This window comes from Eleginops maclovinus, chromosome 23 (assembly GCF_036324505.1).
Source record: "Eleginops maclovinus isolate JMC-PN-2008 ecotype Puerto Natales chromosome 23, JC_Emac_rtc_rv5, whole genome shotgun sequence".
NCBI classification, from domain to species: Eukaryota; Metazoa; Chordata; class Actinopteri; order Perciformes; family Eleginopidae; genus Eleginops; species Eleginops maclovinus.
Window position 1 is genome coordinate 24806625 of NC_086371.1, and position 19003 is coordinate 24825627.

The following is a 19003-nucleotide window of genomic DNA, read 5'->3' on the forward strand; positions in this document are numbered from 1 at the left end:
CATTTGAAAGACTCCATAAGAGTGAACCTAAGTGGGTATATTCCAGCATACAGCTCTCTTGTTGGCCCCATGCAGTGTTAGGTATCTCACTTACTAAAGGTGCTTGACTGAATATGTAGGCTAGTGAATAAATGACTGAAAGTGTGATGTGGACAAAGTTAAGAAGTTATAATTGTTCAACATCAATAGTAGCCTATGTGATTTCAAAGGTGTGAGTTATGTTTTGACAAAGTGCAGTGTTTTGTAAATGTTATGCAAAAAATGTGAGTTTAATGTGTTTTATAGTTTGCACAGATAAAGAAATGCATATGCTGATGAGTTCAATTTGGGCTATGTTTCACACAAAGTGTGAGTATTAGAGGTCAGTGTTTTGTAAATGTTATGAAAAAATGTGAGTTTATCAGTGATAGCTGAAAAGAAAGAAATGCATAGACATGCATACTGACACATATTTAGTTACATTTCTGTATTTTGAGTGTGAGTATTGGCTGCCAATATTTTGAAAATGTTCATGCAAAAAAAACATGCTGTTGAAAAGAGAAAGAAATGTTTTGACATGCATACTTTGAGTTTAATTTGAGTATTAATGTTCTTACACAAATAGTGAGTGTTGGATGTATGTTCCGTATATGCTTGTGCCAAACGAAACCTTATTTAGGGATTTAGATACATGTGAATAAATGTTACACATGATATAAAACATAAGTAGCTCTCCGTAATTTTTTTTCTTTAGAGGTAGCTCTCAGAGGGGAAAAGGTTGGAGACCCCTGCTCTAGAAACTATACATTTAGACAGAAACGCAGTATAACCGGGCGTTGCATCACCTTAACATAGTCAAGTAAAACAGAGTTATATTAATATTTCCGAAGCATTTATAATGAATACATCAGCATTTACAGTTAACTTAATTAATCACATTATCTGACAAACCGCTCCTTGACACCTGTGTCTGTCACATAACGCAGGACAAGTGCCATCTGTGCTACATTACCCACATCTGACGTCTCGTCCACCATAACAGCGACAAAGGGTGCTTTTTTAATCTTCATTTTGATCTCTTCTCCCATCACTTCAGCAATAGCATAAATCAGGTCGTTTTGTATTTTGCCTGACGTCCCAGTAAACATGTTGTTTGTGTACAGGTGGTAATGCAAATCTGTGTTGTTCTCAGCAAGAAAAGAAAGAAGCTCCACGTAGTTTCCTCTGTTTCTGGACTCGGCGCTTTCATCGTGTCCCATAAATGAAAGTTCCTGTTTACCGATCAGTTGCAAATACCAGGCATTCCCGGCAGTACAATTTGCAGTGCCTCTCGGAGGCTGTGAGCCAGGGGTACCGCTCGTAGTTTCCCTGCTGTGCTAGGCTCGCTAGCGTTGGAGTTGGTCGTTCCCTTTTCAAGATGTGTAGCTTTACTAGAAAAGTTCGTTTTGAAAATGGCGTTGTAATTATATCTTCGACCAAATTGATCTCTTCTCCTCCTTCAGCCATTGTGGGTTGAAAAAAATAGCTTGTAGAAATCTACACAAATTAGCTCGCTCAAGTTCTAGTTCTGTTTGCTAGCTTTGCCCATAGACTGTATGGCTCTGCCTACTGCCTAGCTCTGCCTCTCAATAGTGCGTATCCAATCAGAAGATGTGCACGTGCTAACGTTAGCGTACGCCTGCTAGCTGGCCCGTTGTCGCCACCTCGAAATCTGATTGGTTAACGCCACAGTTTTGTTTGCGTTCACTTTAAGCTACAGGCGCCCGCACTGTTGATTCTGAAGGCCTAAGGGCAGATTTCTTTGACCCTAGCAACACATTATGGCTGAAATATGATTGGATAAAAGCTCTAACATAAAGGCCAGCCCTCCAAATCTCGTTCTGAGGCTGGAAGCAGCGCAGCCAAGACGAACGCTATAAAATGAAGAGAATAAACTATGGGGAATAATTTAATACGTATTTGTGGAAAAAATATATCAAAATTTAATTTACATTCTGATGATGTTTAGGCCAGCAGAGAAGGCCTTGCTGGCCCTGACGGCCCACCACTGTCCAAACATAATAACAATAGTATTCATGTGTTAATAAGCCAACTTCAAATAAATTCAGTCAATTAAAGTTGAAAAGATTTTCTGTTGGAAAAATCTACAACAGCCCTGAATAGACCCCTTCATATTTCCCCTTCTTATAAGCAACCTGAAGCTCCTGTTTCAAGGGATGAGCTGCAACACTTTGTGTAACTAATTATGAAACCCTACAAAGAGCTGTGATGTAGGCTGGTGGATTTCTAAAAGCATATTCAAGTATCAAGCATAATTTACCTTCATTTGTTGGATTTTGCTAACTTCTAACTTAACTTATGAGGCAATTTACCTCACCTTTAGTGAGGGGCCCAGCCCTTCGTATGTTTGTCTGTATGTGGCCCTCAGGGAAAACAGTTCAGACCCCCCTGCTGTAAGATGTAACCCAGGGGTGTCCAAACTTTTTTCACCCAGGGCCAAATACAGAAAAATATGCGACGGTCTGGGCCCCTTAGTTAAAGTATTTTGCCTCTTAATTTAGGTTATAAGTTAGCAAAATCAATCAAATGTAGGTAAGTTAAGCTTGATACTTGAATATGCTTTAGGAAAAAAACAGCCTACACCACAGCTCTCTGTAGGGCTGGCTCAGAGTGCTTATAATAAGGGGAAAATGAAGGATATATTTCAAGCTTGTTATGTAAATCAGTTATTGGGCTTTTTTTTTATCAACAAAGTGGTCTCATTAACATGTGAAAACAGTGTAATATATATGTTTACATATCGTCTTGTGCTTGACTCTGTCTGATATTTAAGTACAATATAAGACAAGCTCAAGTTTCATTCGTGGCATTTGGCCCCCAAACTATAACATTGAATTATTGGCCAGCCTTAGTTTCAAGTGTAGTTCAACTGTCATGCTCACGGCAGACACCCAATACATGTCACCCAATATTGTTCTGGCTTTATAGTCAAGTTACTGTTGGATTGGCACAAACTCTGGCATTTCATCCAGAAATCTTTTTTAACTTAAAAGGCTGTAGTTTGGACACCCCTGATGTAACCTGTAACTCCTAACTTGGTTTTTATGTTTATCTATTTTATTACTTTATATGTCTACCCCTGATGTCAACTTTTGTGTGTATGTTGTTTTACTTTACTCAAATATTGCACTGTTTACTCCAGTACAACAGTACGGTTTGACAGCTTTAGGTACTTCAGAGATTAAGATATTAAATACATGTTTCATAAATCTGATGCACTGCTACAAAACAACTATATCAATTCATTACAATTAGAAACATATAGTATATTACACACGGGAGACTTTTAGGATGATAACTATTATATACTCTATTTTAATGGACTATCTTCATACCACACTAAGTAAGTTATCTTAATAGTAATTCCTTAGAAAAAAAAGAAAAATATTTTAGGCCCTGTAACTATTTCAGCAACGCTAACAATGCTAAGACTTGTTTGAAGTGAATAAATCTGTACCTTGTTGCTTTAAGTATGAATCGCTATGGTTCTTTGCACTAATTTTGTATGTTGCTTTGGATAAAAGGTGAGCCAAATGTAATGTAAATACTTTCCCCATCACTACAGGAAAGGTACGCATCTGTTGAGTCTAATTTTAGTTTCCAGGTGAGCAGCATCACAGTTTAAGATCGATCAACTCACAGCTAATCTGCTTCCTCAGGACAAGGTAGGAGCAGTTTGATCCGACCTGATTGACAGTAAGAAAATAAGCCGTCAGATTTAGATTCATTTGTTAAACGTTGCTGCAACACAGTACGTCACATTACCTTGACCTTTTTCTCAGTAAACCAGTTGGTTCCTAGTTGAGCAGAAAAGTTACAGAATTGCTTTCAGTATTCTACTTTGGGAGAAAACAAAAAAGGTACACAAGTTTTTTTTCCAGCTGGGCTCACACCAACCAGCATTTATCTTAAACTAGATATACACCAAATCATTTATTAAGTCATTCAAGCTTTATTTCTTGTTTCAAGTGTTCCTGGAAAAAGTTTTACAACACAAAAAAACAGGTTTAATCCGTCTTTATTTTGCAAATACATGTATGTGTGAACCAGTCAGTTTCTGTCCTTTGCGTAGTCAAAGACATCAGCTCACATCCCATAACAGAAACCTGCCTGAGAGCATCAACAGACAGAATTTCATTTTTAAAATACATTACTGAGAAACAAAGCCAGAAATTCTAGAGCAGAGGGGAGAGATCTGAAAGAGGGACTCAAAGAAGAGAGGACGGTTTGCACTTCACACAGGAGACTTTACTTCAGACAGACTGCAACACTTCCCATACACACCTCACGTCACACAAGCATATCAATACCAGTACCGAGCGCACATGCTGCAAGCCTTTAAAGCACACATACATCCATCGTACATCCTCCATCCAACCCACCGACCCTCCCCACTGAAGCAGCTCTCTAGGAACAAACCAGCATCCTCATTGAATCTACATCAATGGCTCAGGGCTGTGTGTGGATAGAAAAGGTAGAAGGACTCTAGCATTATTATTTTCCAATCAGGAAAATGTCACTGATATTTTATACATTCACATCTAATCATTAGATTGTCTACATAATTAAAGAGAAACAAAAAAGGTATCCAAACACTGGAAAAATAAAAGAAAAGAAGGAAAAGAAACCACCAGCTGCTCTCTATGGGTCAGTGTCTGGGGTTTTCCAACAGCTTCCAGGGGACATATCTGCAGTGACATCACTGACTGGGGACGTGCTTTAGGGTTTTACCAAATGAGTGCAGAGGAAGATTTTTCTTTATGTTATCGTGTTAAATTACCATTTAAACAAGGAAAATAAACCATGCCTGCTTTATTTAGCCTTACAGGAGAGGTGTGGGTGCTCCATGAAATCAGTTGCTCTGGAGCTGTAATACAGAAGCGGTACAGTCGCTTAAAGACTGAAAACACAAGGAAGAGTGAGGTAGCAAGGTGGCTGTTTCTCCAAATCTTTTCCTTTCACACAAAGAGAAGTAGAAGACAAACCTGAGGTCGGGTATTGTAGAGAATTCTGGTGAATAAAAATGCACCTTGCTTCTTTAAATTATAACACTAATTCCACATTGCACAGGGCTAGGCAGAGCCTGGGTTAACAGGATGTGGTGCTGGATGGAGGTATTTCACTGTGTGATCTCTGTAAACTCTGTAACAGTAAGAAGAAATGGTGACTGGATGGCTCAGTTTTTAAACACACCAGATAACAGGTTGCAATTCACTGAAGTTATAAGAAGTGTTAGTGAGGCTGGTGAAGGAAACACCTGAGATCTGCTCATCCAGGACTGTACTGTCAGGACATGCAGGGTGGTGTGGAGTGTCACAGTAAAGGGAGCTGCTAACATATTGGTGAATGGATCCATAACGTATGCATGGTTCTGTACAGTATGTGTACTTTAACACTGGAACTACATATGTACTACTACAAGTCCCTTTGAGTTGTATGGGGTAAAGGGAGGAGGGGGAGATGTTGGAGAAAGGCACATCCTCTTGTTCTGAAGGATATTAGGTCGTCATTCAGGAGCCGTTTACTGTGATGAGGACAGAAACAGAAAGTCATTAGTACTTTACCATTGCCTGTGTCAGCACATTCCGAAACGAATCCATTTATCACAATTATAAATCATTTATAAAGAGCATTTGAACATGAACATGGATGTTCAGCACACAAGAGAAGGTTTGTTCAGCTAAAGATAAAATTGAGTAAGAATATCTCCTTTCTTGACATTTTCCTAGATTATGGTCCATTTCAATAAACTAAACATTAAAAAGAACAAGCTATGTGCTGTATCAGAAACAATGCGCCTCGTGTTCTGGAAGTATTATGGTCTGTGTTTACATTATCAAGCATCGCTAACACTCAGAGCTAACGCTGTACTGGAGAGATTGTGTGTAATATAAAGGTCCTGTCCTTGTGGTAAACCGAGAGAGAAACGTTTGAGCTCCATACAGTTTCAGAGATAATGCTGGATGTGGTTTGGAACATTATATGGGGTTTAATCACAGCAGTGTTTAGCTGAGTTTCTCCAGGTAGAAAACTCTCTTCAGAGGAGAGATCGTGACGCTCCAAAGGGGCGGGGCCAGCAGCAGCTCCAAAGGGGCGTGACCAGCAGCAGCTAGTTCATTTAAAGCTTCAGTCACAGAATCAGCACTTTAGGAACAGGGCTGAGAAAGAGGGGGATGACGCATGCTACAATGGGGGATCTGTTTGCTATTTAGAAGAAACTCTTAGTATAGATATGGCCCTATGATATAATGTTCAAATATAGCATAATAGGAGACCTCTAACTTACTTATCATTCAACTTTTATCCAAACAGACTTGCAAACAATACTGTAGACGTGCATGTGGGAGCAATTTGGGGATAGGTGTGTTGCCCAAGGTCACTGTGGCCTTTAGCGGGTTTGAAATACACGCATTGATCCCCGCCAACTACTAAAGTCTCTGCCAGCTGAAACTGCAGGCGCCATACAGCCATCTATGCCAATATATCAGCAATCGCATGTTGTTGGAAAATTGTAACATATTGCCCTTCACTACATCATATTTATCGATGGTAGGAAGAATAAAGGCTCAGTACCTTATTTGGAACTACTGCATTTGCATCCTAAGAAGACGTCGCCTACCCTGAGTAGCAGATTTAACACATGTTAGAGTAACTTTCTGAAAGCCCACACAGACTTGAGAGCAACACTGAACATGCATTACATTTCTAGTTAAACTAGAGCATGATGGTAAGACTCTGCAATCAATAGGAAACATCACACACACACACACACACACACACACACACACACACACACACACACACACACACACACACACACACACACACACACACACACACACACACACACACACACACACACACACACACACACACACACACACACACACACACACACACACACACACACACACACACACACACACACACACACACACACACACACACACACACACACACACACACACACACACACACACACACACACACACACACACACACACACACACACACACACACACACACACACACACACACACACACACACACACACACACACACACACACACACACACACACACACACACACACACACACACCTCAGCAGGGGCATCGTCCGGCTCTGGAGCTGGGATGAGTCTACCAGTCATGGAGCTTACGCCCAGCACCTTGGGCCGCTTCTCAGCTTTAGGTGTTCCTTCAAGAACCACAACAATGTACTCTCTCTGGGGAACTTCTGCCGAGGTCTCTGCAGGGGCTTCTTCTACTGGGGCAACCTCCACTGGTGCAGGGGCTTCTTCTACTGGTGCAGGGACTTCTTCTACTGAGGCAACCTCCACTGGTGCAGGGGCTTCTTCTACTGAGGCAACCTCCACTGGTGCAGGGGCTTCTTCTACTGGTGCAGGGACTTCTTCTACTGAGGCAACCTCCACTGGTGCAGGGGCTTCTTCTACTGGGGCAACCTCCACTGGTGCAGGGGTTTCTTCTACTGGTGCAACCTCCACTGGTGCAGGGGTTTCTTCTACTGGTGCAACCTCCACTGGTGCAGGGGTTTCTTCTACTGGTGCAACCTCCACTGGTGCAGGGGTTTCTTCTACTGGTGCAACCTCCACTGGTGCAGGAGTTTCTTCTACTGGTGCAACCTCCACTGGTGCAGGGGTTTCTTCTACTGGTGCAACCTCCACTGGTGCAGGGGCTTCTTCTACTGGTGCAACCTCCACTGGTGCAGGGGCTTCTTCTACTGGTGCAACCTCCACTGGTGCAGGGGCTTCTTCTACTGGTGCAACCTCCACTGGTGCAGGGGCTTCTTCTACTGGTGCAACCTCCACTGGTGCAGGGGCTTCTTCTACCGGGGCAACCTCCACCGGTGCAACCTCTACTGGTGCAGGGGCTTCTTCTACCGGCGCAACCTCCACTGGTGCAGGGGCTTCTTCTACCGGGGCAACCTCCACCGGTGCAACCTCTACTGGTGCAGGGGCTTCTTCTACCAGCGCAACCTCTACTGGTGGAGGGGCTTTCCTGATGTCTTCACCAGCAGTTGCCAACTCTTCCTTGTCTTCAGTTATCTCTGGAACCTCTAGAGCAGAGGCAGCGGCCAGCAGCACTGAAACACAAAATCCAGCCATCCAAACATCACTGATGCTCAAGTTAAAGTCTGCTCCAGTCCTCTCTGTTGGACAAGCAACGCATTTCAGAACTGCCATTTCTTGTTAGTATTTCACCAGAATATACAGCAGAACTGATATACAATATTGGTGTATTTTTGACAATGCATATGGAATATAATGTAGGTCATCATGCACCATACCTATAAAGTGCAAACCATGCAAAAAGGAAGGGTTGTCTCAAGTCCCAGTGCAAAGTGAAGCAAAGTCAAGTAGGTGTAGCGAGCAGTGATAAAGAATGCTAGGAATTTCAAATGTAAAAAAAAGTCATAAAAAGCCATTTTTATAGTTTCAAGAAAGAATGTTTTTCTCTCAAATTGGATTCAAGGGTTAGAAATATCCTTCCATAAAGCTTCCGATACAAATGACGCTAAACAGACAAATTAAAGACGGCAGTAAAGCTTTCCAGATTGAGAAACGTTTTATTGTGTGGTTGATGATTTACCGTTCACAGTACTCATTATCCAGTTATAAGCAAAATAAAAATATGATCACATAGGTTAAATAACTTTTACTCTAATGAGCTCTTAAGATTTTCACATTACATTTAGGAAAAGAACACTAGCAGTTACAGAGTTTGCACAGGGCCATCTCGTCCTGCTGCTGGATAAACAAAACTACACCACAGTTTTCAGAAGAAGGCTGTGATAGTTGGCGAGGTCAACAATACAGAGATTTCCACGGAATACAACATCTGGTCTAATCCCGTAAAATAGCATTATGGCCTTCATTTCTAAAAGATATCACAGCATTTGAGAGGTGCCTGTTCTCAGAGTCCATTTACTAGTGCGTGGTTGGTTGAAGATGATAAAAGGCTTGAGGTTTTCTTACAGGAGAATTAGCTGGTGTTCACTCAAATAAAACAGGGCCAATACGTATGCATGTTTGGATTCACAGTGATCACTTTTATTTCACCCATAACTGCAAATAAGAGTCACTTCACTACCACTTTGGAAATGTATGACTGACGTGCAGCTGTAAATCAGAAGGAACCTGTTGAGAAGATGGTCTGCGGCTTTTAAGCATCCCTCGGCCCCATAATAAATCTGAACAAATATACACATCACACTGATCTACGCTGCACACCACTTCATTTACAGTGCCGCTCTCTATACCATACCAATAAATTAAATACAGTGAAAATAGACATTTTACGGAAGACAAAAGAGAATGACCACAACGAGGTGAACCCAGGCCCCTGAGGAGAAGCAGTTAACCCTTCTATCGTTGTGACAATGACTAGAAGTTACTGCTCATTATTCCCATTGTGTGAGAGAAGAAAAACACCTGGTAGTTTAGAAATAGTGGTAGTGTGTGTCTCCCTGTAGTGCGAGTGTGAACCTCAGGCCTCAGAGGCAGCTGCCTCCTCCTCCTCCTCAGGTGCAGCAGGCGTACCGTTGCTGTCGGACTCCTCGGCGGCGGCTGGTGCTGTGATAGCCTCGGCAGCCTCCTCCACAGCTTCAGCTGCGTGAGCCACTTCTTCTGCGACCGTCTCCACTTCATGCGCAGCCTCGGCCACTTCCTCCGCGACCTCGGCAACGACCTCTGCCGCCTCGGCAACGACCTCAGCGACTGCCTCTACTACGGTCTCCACCTCCCCATCAGCAGCTTCCTCTGCGCCGACATCAGCCTCTTCAGCGGCTTCCTCCTCGGCTGCTGCCTCCTCTTCCTCCTCGGCTGCTGCCTCCTCTTCAGCTGGAACACAAGAACGAGAAGACATGCATCAGCCAGAGCAGGGCTAACACCTGCTGTTATGTTGACATAAAACTAAATGCTTTTTGAATAAAAACACAGTTCCAACATTGTTTGAGTAAGCAATTTGTACTGAACTATAGAGTCATTACGTTTTATGTTCCAGTTTATTTTTCTGATGCTCTATTCAACTGGCATATTTTGTAAACTTGACATCGCAATGATGATAGATAAAATAGATATATAGTGCATCACAGATTATCAGTAGCTAGGTTTCCATCCGCAGTGTGTGTGAACATTGGATGAGATGTAATACCTACAAAATGTTGTTATGCACAGTCAAATGTAGGGCTGCTGGCAATTGTTGTGTTCCTATTGCACGCTCCAACAGGTCAACTGTCTCAGAAGTGATGCCTGGGAGCATTTTGGATTTACCATGGATCAAAGAAATCCTGAATAAAATAAATGTGACCCTGCAGCTCTGTGATGCTTCAACTCTTATCAAGCTGCTGCCTTTTATTGGCAAGTTAGACTCTGTATGAGAACTTAATATCAACTGTGTAAAAACAAGAGAAATGGATAGTTGGATGGAAACAGAGCTACTGACAGCTGTCCATGTTTTCTCTGCGGTCTGATCCAGAAGCACTATGTTTAAACATGCCACTGCAAAAAGACCAGACTCAGCAAATACTACATCTGAAAACAGAGGACAGACATTCACTACATAAAGGGCATGCAAACTCAAAGACAGGAAGGAGAACGACAGACAAGAAAGTGGGGAGGGGGAAGGGAAGGGGAGGAGAGGTGAGGGTTAGGGTGCAGGGTAGAGGGGATCAAGATGAATCTTGGTTCTTACCATCGAATAAAAAAAACTATCTGGAACTCTGAAAATGAGTCTGACAGTGAGACGGCCCAGTGGGTGGTGAAGCTTTATTCTTTAACAGGGTTCTACAGTAACCATCAACACAAACACAGTAAGCTGTGGGACTGCTGCCACACACTCCAGCAGCAGCTGTTGGGAGGGGCAATAGACTGCTGGCACATTGGGATCTCCTGATAACGTGGTTCATGCCTGAGAAAATAACTTCTCCCCACTGAAGGGTGTCAATTAAAATGTTTTTAATCAACTCCTCCAATCTCTCTCCTCATGGAAACACAGGGGTCTCCTGGGTAGTGTGACACTCCCAACTATAGGTGTGTCCTGTCATAGCCATCATTGTGTATTCAGTGATGTTTGAGCATCCGTGAGAATGATGAATAACATTATTTTACCATTTTTCATATCTATTGAAAAATGTCCACTGTGTTTAGTTGAGCTCAATGGGGGGCATATTACTGGAAACCCCACCTGTATAGCTTTGCTAATATTAAAAGGCTCACTGGAGAATGTTCCTAAGTTATTAATAAAGAGGGCTTCGAGATTTCAAAGGCAGAAGATAAATATCAGAGAGCAGATAAAGACGGAGTACAGCCTGATGCCAACAGACTCCTATCACTCACAACAGCGCATGCTAATGTGTTAGCATGGGCAGCTTTGACCAAATGACTAACGCCCCACATAAACAATGCCATATTGGACAGCGACAGTCCATCTCCAAACAATATGGGTCAGAATTGGTTTTAAATAAATCAAATCAAGTCAAGTCCATTTATCCTCTTCGGAGAAGACTAACATTTAGCAGCAAAAAAAAAAAATCTTCACAGAAATGTCCCGAATATCCTTTCTTAGCAGAACAGGAGGGGAGGACAGGAGAGGGGGGGTTTGTTTCCTTTTCACATCCAAAGAGTCCAGTTCTAGGACGAATTTCCGGCCACAGAGGACCTTAGCTTTAGCATTACACTGAAAGAGTAAAGAGTAAAGAGAGAGAGTTAGAGAAAGGGGAAAAATGTGTCTCTTTAAAAAAGGCCAGGTTTAAAAAGATACATTTACAAAACAATTTCATTATCAATGTCACATCAACCACAGAGTAGAGATGCATTGGTGATGGTGATGGGGGGGGGGCTATAAGGCAGCACTCAGTGTCTTAATGTGAGTCTTTGAATGACTTGGATGAAAAATGAATGAGCGTTTCTATCTAAAGCCTTTTGGAACAGATAAGGTCTGAAGACTCTTGGATATTAAGTCTAGCAGATCAACAGAACACAATGAAGAGTGGCAGAAAGGAGGGATGGGCTGGGAGCAAGAGAGGGGAGACATTTGTTGATGGGGCGGAGAGACTGAGGTCACATGGAAGGTGAAAATGCACCTGCTAACAAGTGAGGCTAAGTCTTCCCCTCTCTCCCCCCCTTCACCTCTGCATCTCCAATAAAGCCAAGTATAGCCATGACTAAAGCATATGAATGATTCCAATCTAAAAAAGACATCTATATTGCGTCACCATGGAACCATGAGTGGTAAGACGCACATTGATTAATGTGATCATGAGCTTCTAATGCCACCAGTGTTAGTATGAGTTAGTGGAACTTTAGAAGCACAGGCAAGCAAACCCCCGTGAATTTCTCAGAGCATTCAGAAAGTTATGAGGCAGCGATAATGAATGAAGCCAATCAGCTGCGTGACACAACTTACCCTCTTCTTCTTCTCCCCCTGCAAGCAAACACAACTATCAGTGAACGTTTGACAAAGAAACATGCCCCCTCAGATGTGGAGCAGTAAAGAAACAACACTGCATTTGTTTGTTGGGATTCTTATGTTTAGTCTTCTGTTTCATATAAAACACATTTCAATGAATTGATGATCTATTTATCAGCATTAATGTACCAACGTATATCTGCCCATTATGTTTTTAGATGTGTGTGTGCAAGAAAATGCATCATTTGGTAAGTAAGTGGACAAATACTTCCAAATCATTCCTCTCGGGACCAAGAGGTTCAGATCTAAAGCAGTCAAACATGTCCCTCAATCCTTCAGTTAAAAGTACCTTTATTTATACGAAGATGGACACCTGTCATTCTTTACCTGAATTAAGAATGTCAATCTGACATCTGTGTTGCATATGTAACATTAACATACACACATCTAGCCAACGTATGTGATGACTGAAGCCCAACCTTAAGGTGATTTTGTTTTTTGTTTTATTTTGTTCAGTGTGTGTGTTTATTTTAGGTTTAATGTTGTCAATAAAGTCATAGATTGCTAGTTAGAGAGTTATGAGATATAACAAAGTATAACACAAAAAAATGAAAAGGTCACCTTGTGACATCTGTTCATGCTAGGAGTGCTTTTTTTATGAATGTTTATCGTAAATGCCTCTAGACTTACAATAATGCACCATCTATTTGTCTGTGGTATTACGTTTATGTATTTGTTGTCAGTCTGGAAAAATAAAAAGTTCAAAAAAAAAAAACATGTCCCTCAACATAAAGAGGCATGTTGATACCAGCAGTGAGACGGACTCTACATGAGCCCAATTGTTTACAGCGTGGATTTATCTCTCGTGTCGGGACAATGTGCCGCTGCTTTCAGAACACAAGCAAGTGCCATGTTTGCTCTATCCACACACGCCAAGGGGAAGTAAACCAATCTGCTGAGATCAAGAGATATCCAGCAGGACTCGTCGTGAGTCGTGAGCCGGAGCGGAGGATGTTTGTGTTAGGAGGAAAGTAAACAGGGAGCCCCTTTTCAGCACCAGAGGTTTTTATGGGGGTTTGATTATTGATGGTTCATTTTTGCCATTGTCATGTCACTGGGCAGCTGTTTTTTTGTATCTTTTATATTTCTTTGTGGAGCATGTACGGCTTATGACAGAGTTTACTCAACATCAAAGGAAGCACAGAGGAGAGCTCCGGGAAAGCTGTCTGCCTGCAGCTTTAACCGTGTTTTTTGTTTGTTTACATCGTGACTGTTGAAGTGGGAGGAGAGGCGGTGGAGAAATGCTTACCCTTTGGCGGCCAAGGTTTAGGGACCCACTCGGTCTTGGGTCTGGCATTGATTTCTGCAATGCGGTCATTGAACCGGCTGCTGTCTGAGGCCACGGTACTGTATGCCTGTGGAGAGAGGACAGTCACACTGTCATCATTTCTTATTCCTGACACCAGAAATTTCAGATACTTTGCAATGATGTTATTTTACAAGATGAGCTCATTTGTTTGTTCTGGATGGTCATACAGTATATTGTTGTCAACAAAGTAAAGGATCCTGATCCCCCTGTAGGGGTTCTTTTCATTAATGACCAGCTCGCTGCACATTATCCTTCTTATTATACAGCTAATTAAGGATTCAAATCAAGAATTTGACTCACAATACTGATTTAAAATGATTTAGAAATGATCGTATTGCTTCCAACAAGAAATGAAATCTCTGTTCCACAGTACACCAACGGCTGGAACTGCAGCGACAGCAGCTTAGCTTAAAACGATGGCAGCACTGATCCAGGTTTCTGTAACTGTCCAAGGGTAGATCTCACTTCTCTTATTTGTCATTTCCCCGCTCCTCGCTCTCACCGGAAGTTGATTTGTGTGCGCTATCTTAAGGAGAGTCCCATGGCGCTTATTTGTGCCGGAGGACCGAGGATCGAGGGGCAATTACCGAGGAACCACCAGACCATCCTCTGGTGAAATCCTCATCCCCTGGCCCCCTTACCGTGTATCCATCACTGATTGGACATAGCAGCGCATGCGCTGATCTGATGCTTCTTAACATGAGAGCAGTTTACCAGCGGAGTAAAGAGGTTAAAGGGAATCACTCCTCAGGTTATACAGTGTTTTGTTTCAATTAATGTATCATATCTGAACTACAAAGTGGAAAAAACCTGTTTATTGGAAACCTTTTTCATGATCTCCAATTAATTTTTATTACGAACACATTAAAATTAAAAGAGACAGATTTAATATCTGTCCGCAGGAACAGCTTCCTCCTTTTACATTTTTAAGAACGCCTTTTATCTTTTTTTGAAAATGAGTTCTTATTTCATTAAATGTATCTGGGTCTACAACAAATGATACAAATGTGTACAGAGGCGTCAGGTGGGGGGTATTTAGAGAAGTACCCAGAGTGTGTTCACAGAGCCCCTACTGTGTTCCTGTTAGTGTTTGCTTGCCGTCTGTCTTCTTCTGTTGATTTTCTCTGACGTCCAGCTCTGTGTCTTTAACCTCTTTACTTTGCTTGTTATAAGCCATGTTAAATCTACATTTTCATGCTCTATACAAATACAAAAATGAATATTCAAAAAGTATTCCACAGTGTTTCCTGACGGGGGAAATTAATGGGGTTTTTTTGGTCACAACTGACATTAAATTGAACTCACATATTTCTGCGGATTGATATTAGGGAGTATGGTTCCTGTCCTTAGCAATGATCTAGAACTGAAAAAGCGCAGACCACCGACTGTCCAAATTAACCAATCGGAATTGAGTCCACAACTAAGCTGTTTAATAAGTGGAGGTTAGTATCTTCATAGAACCAAACTGAACGAATAGAAACAATAGAACTTACGTAGGACACCGAAGCAACGAGGGCTCCTCCGCACAGCAGGGTGTACACTATGTTCTCTCCGGAGCCCCCAGGAACGGAGGACATCTGACGCCGCTGCACAACTGGAAAGGGTTAAAAAAAAAGTGTGTTAATTATGTGATAACTTCATTTCCCCAAATGGAGCCTTGAGCATTTTTATGTGGTCCCACTTTCACCTCCCTCCAGGGTCACAGAGGGACAGATTTCCTGAAAGGAATCGTGACAGATCATGGAGGATCTGAGACAACCTTGCATCCACATTTCACATCAACAGCTCTGCCCGCTGCGTCTCTGGCGGTCATAGCACCCTGGAGTCTTTAAAAAGATCCCACTGGGTAGGAGTAATGTGCTGCACAGGCCCAGCAGCTCTGGGTAAAGAGGATTGGGGAGAAAGCAGCCTAAGGCGCTCTGCTGGCTCATGATGCGCACCTTTCTGATTGGACTTAGCACAAAAGATTAAGATAAAAATATGCATGTCAGGGCTTGCTTAAAGTCTCAAAAGGTGATACAGTGAAACACAACATTGGTAAGAAAATGTGTTTTTTATGCCATCTGTTGTGAAGCATGTATAGCAAGGAGCTTTAACGCTGTGCACAGTAAGACCGAGCCAATTCTGTGATTTTATTTAGTTTAGTATTTTTCTTCACTGGGAATATCTAACAATATGAAAAGGAATGAGACAAATCTAACACTGTTTACTATGCAAACATTTGACCCAAGTCAGCATAACTTTCAGGTACTGCTGACAGTCGCGTTCCTTAAACCCTTTGTCACCATGCCAACCCTCACAGCTAATCCGACCGTGCTGACGGGAACCACCCCGACAGTGAAGCACTTTAATAAAAAAGGCACGTTTTTTTCTTGAGGGAAGACCGCTAAACACCCAACCAAATGTGAACATGTTTTATATGTTGATCATTATCCAAATTCAAACACAAATATACAGAGCAAAAGCACTCATTTCTTACATAGAAATGAGAAATGAAAAGCTTCAAGTGGTTTCAAATTGTCCTCCTTGAGGCAAATCGAGTCATATTACAACTAGCTGTTCTTGTGGAAGTTAAGGACATTGGAGCTTTGTCCTGCCCAGTGATGAGTGTATTAAACGCTTCATATTCTCAGGAACTAATCCACTATCCAGGGCTCTGGCAGGACTTTATATATACTGGCTAATCGGCTCAAGAGTTGGGGGTTAAGGTGGGAGCATTCATGAGAGTGCAGGGGACGCAGGTCAACGAGTCACAGGATTACACCATGATACCGTCCTCTGGTTAAGTGGGACCACTACAGTGGAGAGGGGCTGCATGGGTCTGATTATGCAGTGGACATCTCTCTCGTCATTGCTTGAAAGGTCACCAGTGGTGCCTGGCAGCAAGACAACAGGTCAGCCTGTGTGGGAAGGCTACCATCTTTTTTTAGACATTTAGGACACAGAACCCTGAGTTGCCCGCAGCAGTCATAGGCCAGTCTGGACATTAGAGAAGAAGGCCAAGCTCTTCAACAGCATGTTTTTTTTAAGTGCAAGTACTCCTACCTGACCATTCAGAAGCAACGTAAGCTGCCTAACACTTCTTCAGACAAACATGACCCTTTATATGCATACACACTCAAGGGCCACTACTGTTTTTCACAAAAAAAAGTGTTTGGTTGTTCTGATGTTGGTTACAATCCTGGATGAGGTGTTCTACTTAATGTGGTTAAGGTGAAGCACTGAGCGACTGTTTTGTGCTTAGCTCTCATTTTGGTATCTTCAGTTACCTTAACGAATGAGGACTTGGATACATTGTGAGCTCCACAGGCTCTCTGAGCTAACAGCACACCAATCCTTCATTCTCTTCAATGCTTATGTAAGGTCATCACAGACACACACTGCAGAGGTGTCTCGCGTGCCTCTGAACTCTTTACATTGCAACTCCGTCACACCACGTGACTGACAGCCATGTTCCACCACACAGTGTACCGATTCCACGCTGCCTGCTGAAGGTCACACTCATGTATAGATGCAGTTGCCTTCATAAATGTGCGAATATGTAAGGAACCTTCACTGACCTTCAACACACAAAGAACCCGCGTGGCTCGTTTTTTATTTAGCATTAATGTTTCGGCCTAAGTCACACTGCGGTATAAATCAGAACCGGTATTTTTGTCAATATGGACACAAGCTGTATAACAGAATGTATCCGATTGTCTGCAGGTGTGTGTATCACTCCGCAGGGGACACACAGTACGTGTGCAGTGTCATTGTACTCCCTACAGTTTAAAGTACAACCATATCTCAACGAGAAACCCGCCGAACAGATCACATAAATATCACTAACAGACTATAATGCCCCACTAATGCGTTGGAGGCCAGCTCCTGTCACACTCCGGCTGACCTTCACATCTCAGGCAGCCATTGGCATTCCTACGCTCGGGGATGCAGCTATGCAGCGAAATTCGCACGAGGACACGGTGTACTATTCCCCTGAATTTAGTCACAGGCTTCCTCAAACAAAGACACCGCCTCCCATTACATCTCAGAGTGTTAGAACCACATTGTGTCAAATGGAATAATTTTTTTAATGCTTTATTGTCTCTTCTGCTGATGAAACTCACCATCCCGGGGTAACCTGTAGGCTGCTTTCCGAGCCAGAGGCCCACACCTCTGCCAGGCTGCTCTGCAGGAAAACATAGCTGCTTTCCGGTGTGTCTCCGGTCTGTTCTCAGTGAGGATAGCTGCTCGGCTCGGATCGGCTCGGCTCAGAGAAACGTGTGCTGGGGGGGGCGGAGGATAGACTGCTCTCTGTTGCGCAATATATGTTGTGTGTTAGCGGTGTATGAAGGGTGTTCACTGTCAAAGAGAGAGCGAGAGAAAGGACCTGTATGAGAAGTCGTAAGACCCCAGAAGCTAAGGCGATAGCAATCACAGCCTGTAGTAATGCCACTAGTGGAGGAAGGTGCAGTAAACTGAAGGACTGCACTGAAGTAGGACTTGTCGCTACCATAGACTGCAGTGCTTCAGTATGTAATGCAACTGTAGTGTAGTTGACAGCAGTGTGAACCCGGAAATATGTTGTTCCCTAAAGTTTGATGCTAGAAATCCCAGCACAGAAACTAGATGATAACTCAATTTGCACAAATACCACAAACTGCATGTAATTAAGGAAAACGGAATACTTATTCTACTCATGAATGTGACAGAAACCCAAGATTTAAAGAGGGTTGATCAAAACTTGGTTAATAAGATAAGATAAAACAGATAAGATGGACCTTTATTAATCCCTGTGGGGAAATTCACAAGTTTAAGCAGTAACAGAGTGAGAGCAAAAAGCAGGGCACACAAGATTCATATAAGGCTCATCAAATTAAAGATACAATCAAAATGATATACAGGTAAGTAACTGTTAAAATAAGAAATTCATTAAATGAACATGTAATACATATTTGAGTCCAGATTGGTAAATATATTTACCTGTATGTGTGCAGATGCAGGTCAAAGTCATTGTGCAAACTGCAGATTTTGTGTGCATTAATAGTATTGATGTGATAGTAGGACAAGCATTAGCCTTACAAAGTATGTGTATCTTGGCAATTTAATGAAATAAAATATACACTTTAAAGAGTTAGCTTAGGACTTGTAATAAATTCACCAGCACTGACAATGGTATAACTCACT

At 42.3% G+C, this 19003-nt stretch overlaps 1 protein-coding gene across 9 annotated transcripts; it reads right to left on the minus strand.

Annotated features, from left to right (window-relative positions):
* Positions 1 to 4041: 4041 nt before the first annotated feature.
* mgarpa (mitochondria localized glutamic acid rich protein a) lies at positions 4042 to 18196 on the minus strand. Of its 9 annotated transcripts, none has more exons than XM_063876463.1 (9): positions 17944 to 18196; positions 15331 to 15431; positions 13778 to 13883; positions 12466 to 12483; positions 9600 to 9899; positions 7950 to 8143; positions 7140 to 7898; positions 6613 to 6659; positions 4042 to 5563 (listed from the first exon to the last, which is right to left on the minus strand). In XM_063876463.1, exons 1-8 carry the CDS (start codon positions 18017 to 18019, stop codon positions 6624 to 6626), a joined length of 1590 nt encoding a protein of 529 aa, XP_063732533.1. In that variant the 5' UTR covers positions 18020 to 18196; the 3' UTR covers positions 4042 to 5563; positions 6613 to 6623. The 9 variants fall into 9 exon arrangements, with proteins under 9 accessions (XP_063732533.1, XP_063732538.1, XP_063732535.1 ...); XM_063876468.1 differs by having other exon boundaries at positions 7140 to 7316; positions 7467 to 8143; XM_063876465.1 differs by having other exon boundaries at positions 7140 to 7409; positions 7467 to 8143.
* Between the last annotated feature and the right edge of the window lie 807 nt (positions 18197 to 19003).

Excerpts from the sequence above, each read along its gene's own strand:
- mgarpa (XM_063876460.1), bottom strand. The coding sequence starts at position 18,019 with ATGTTTTCCTGCAGAGCAGCCTGGCAGAGGTGTGGGCCTCTGGCTCGG. Across the intron at positions 15,432-17,943 it reads CTACAGGTTACCCCGGGATG|TTGTGCAGCGGCGTCAGATG; the intron begins GTGAGTTTCATC and ends AACCCTTTCCAG. Across the intron at positions 13,884-15,330 it reads TCGTTGCTTCGGTGTCCTAC|GCATACAGTACCGTGGCCTC; the intron begins GTAAGTTCTATT and ends CTCTCTCCACAG.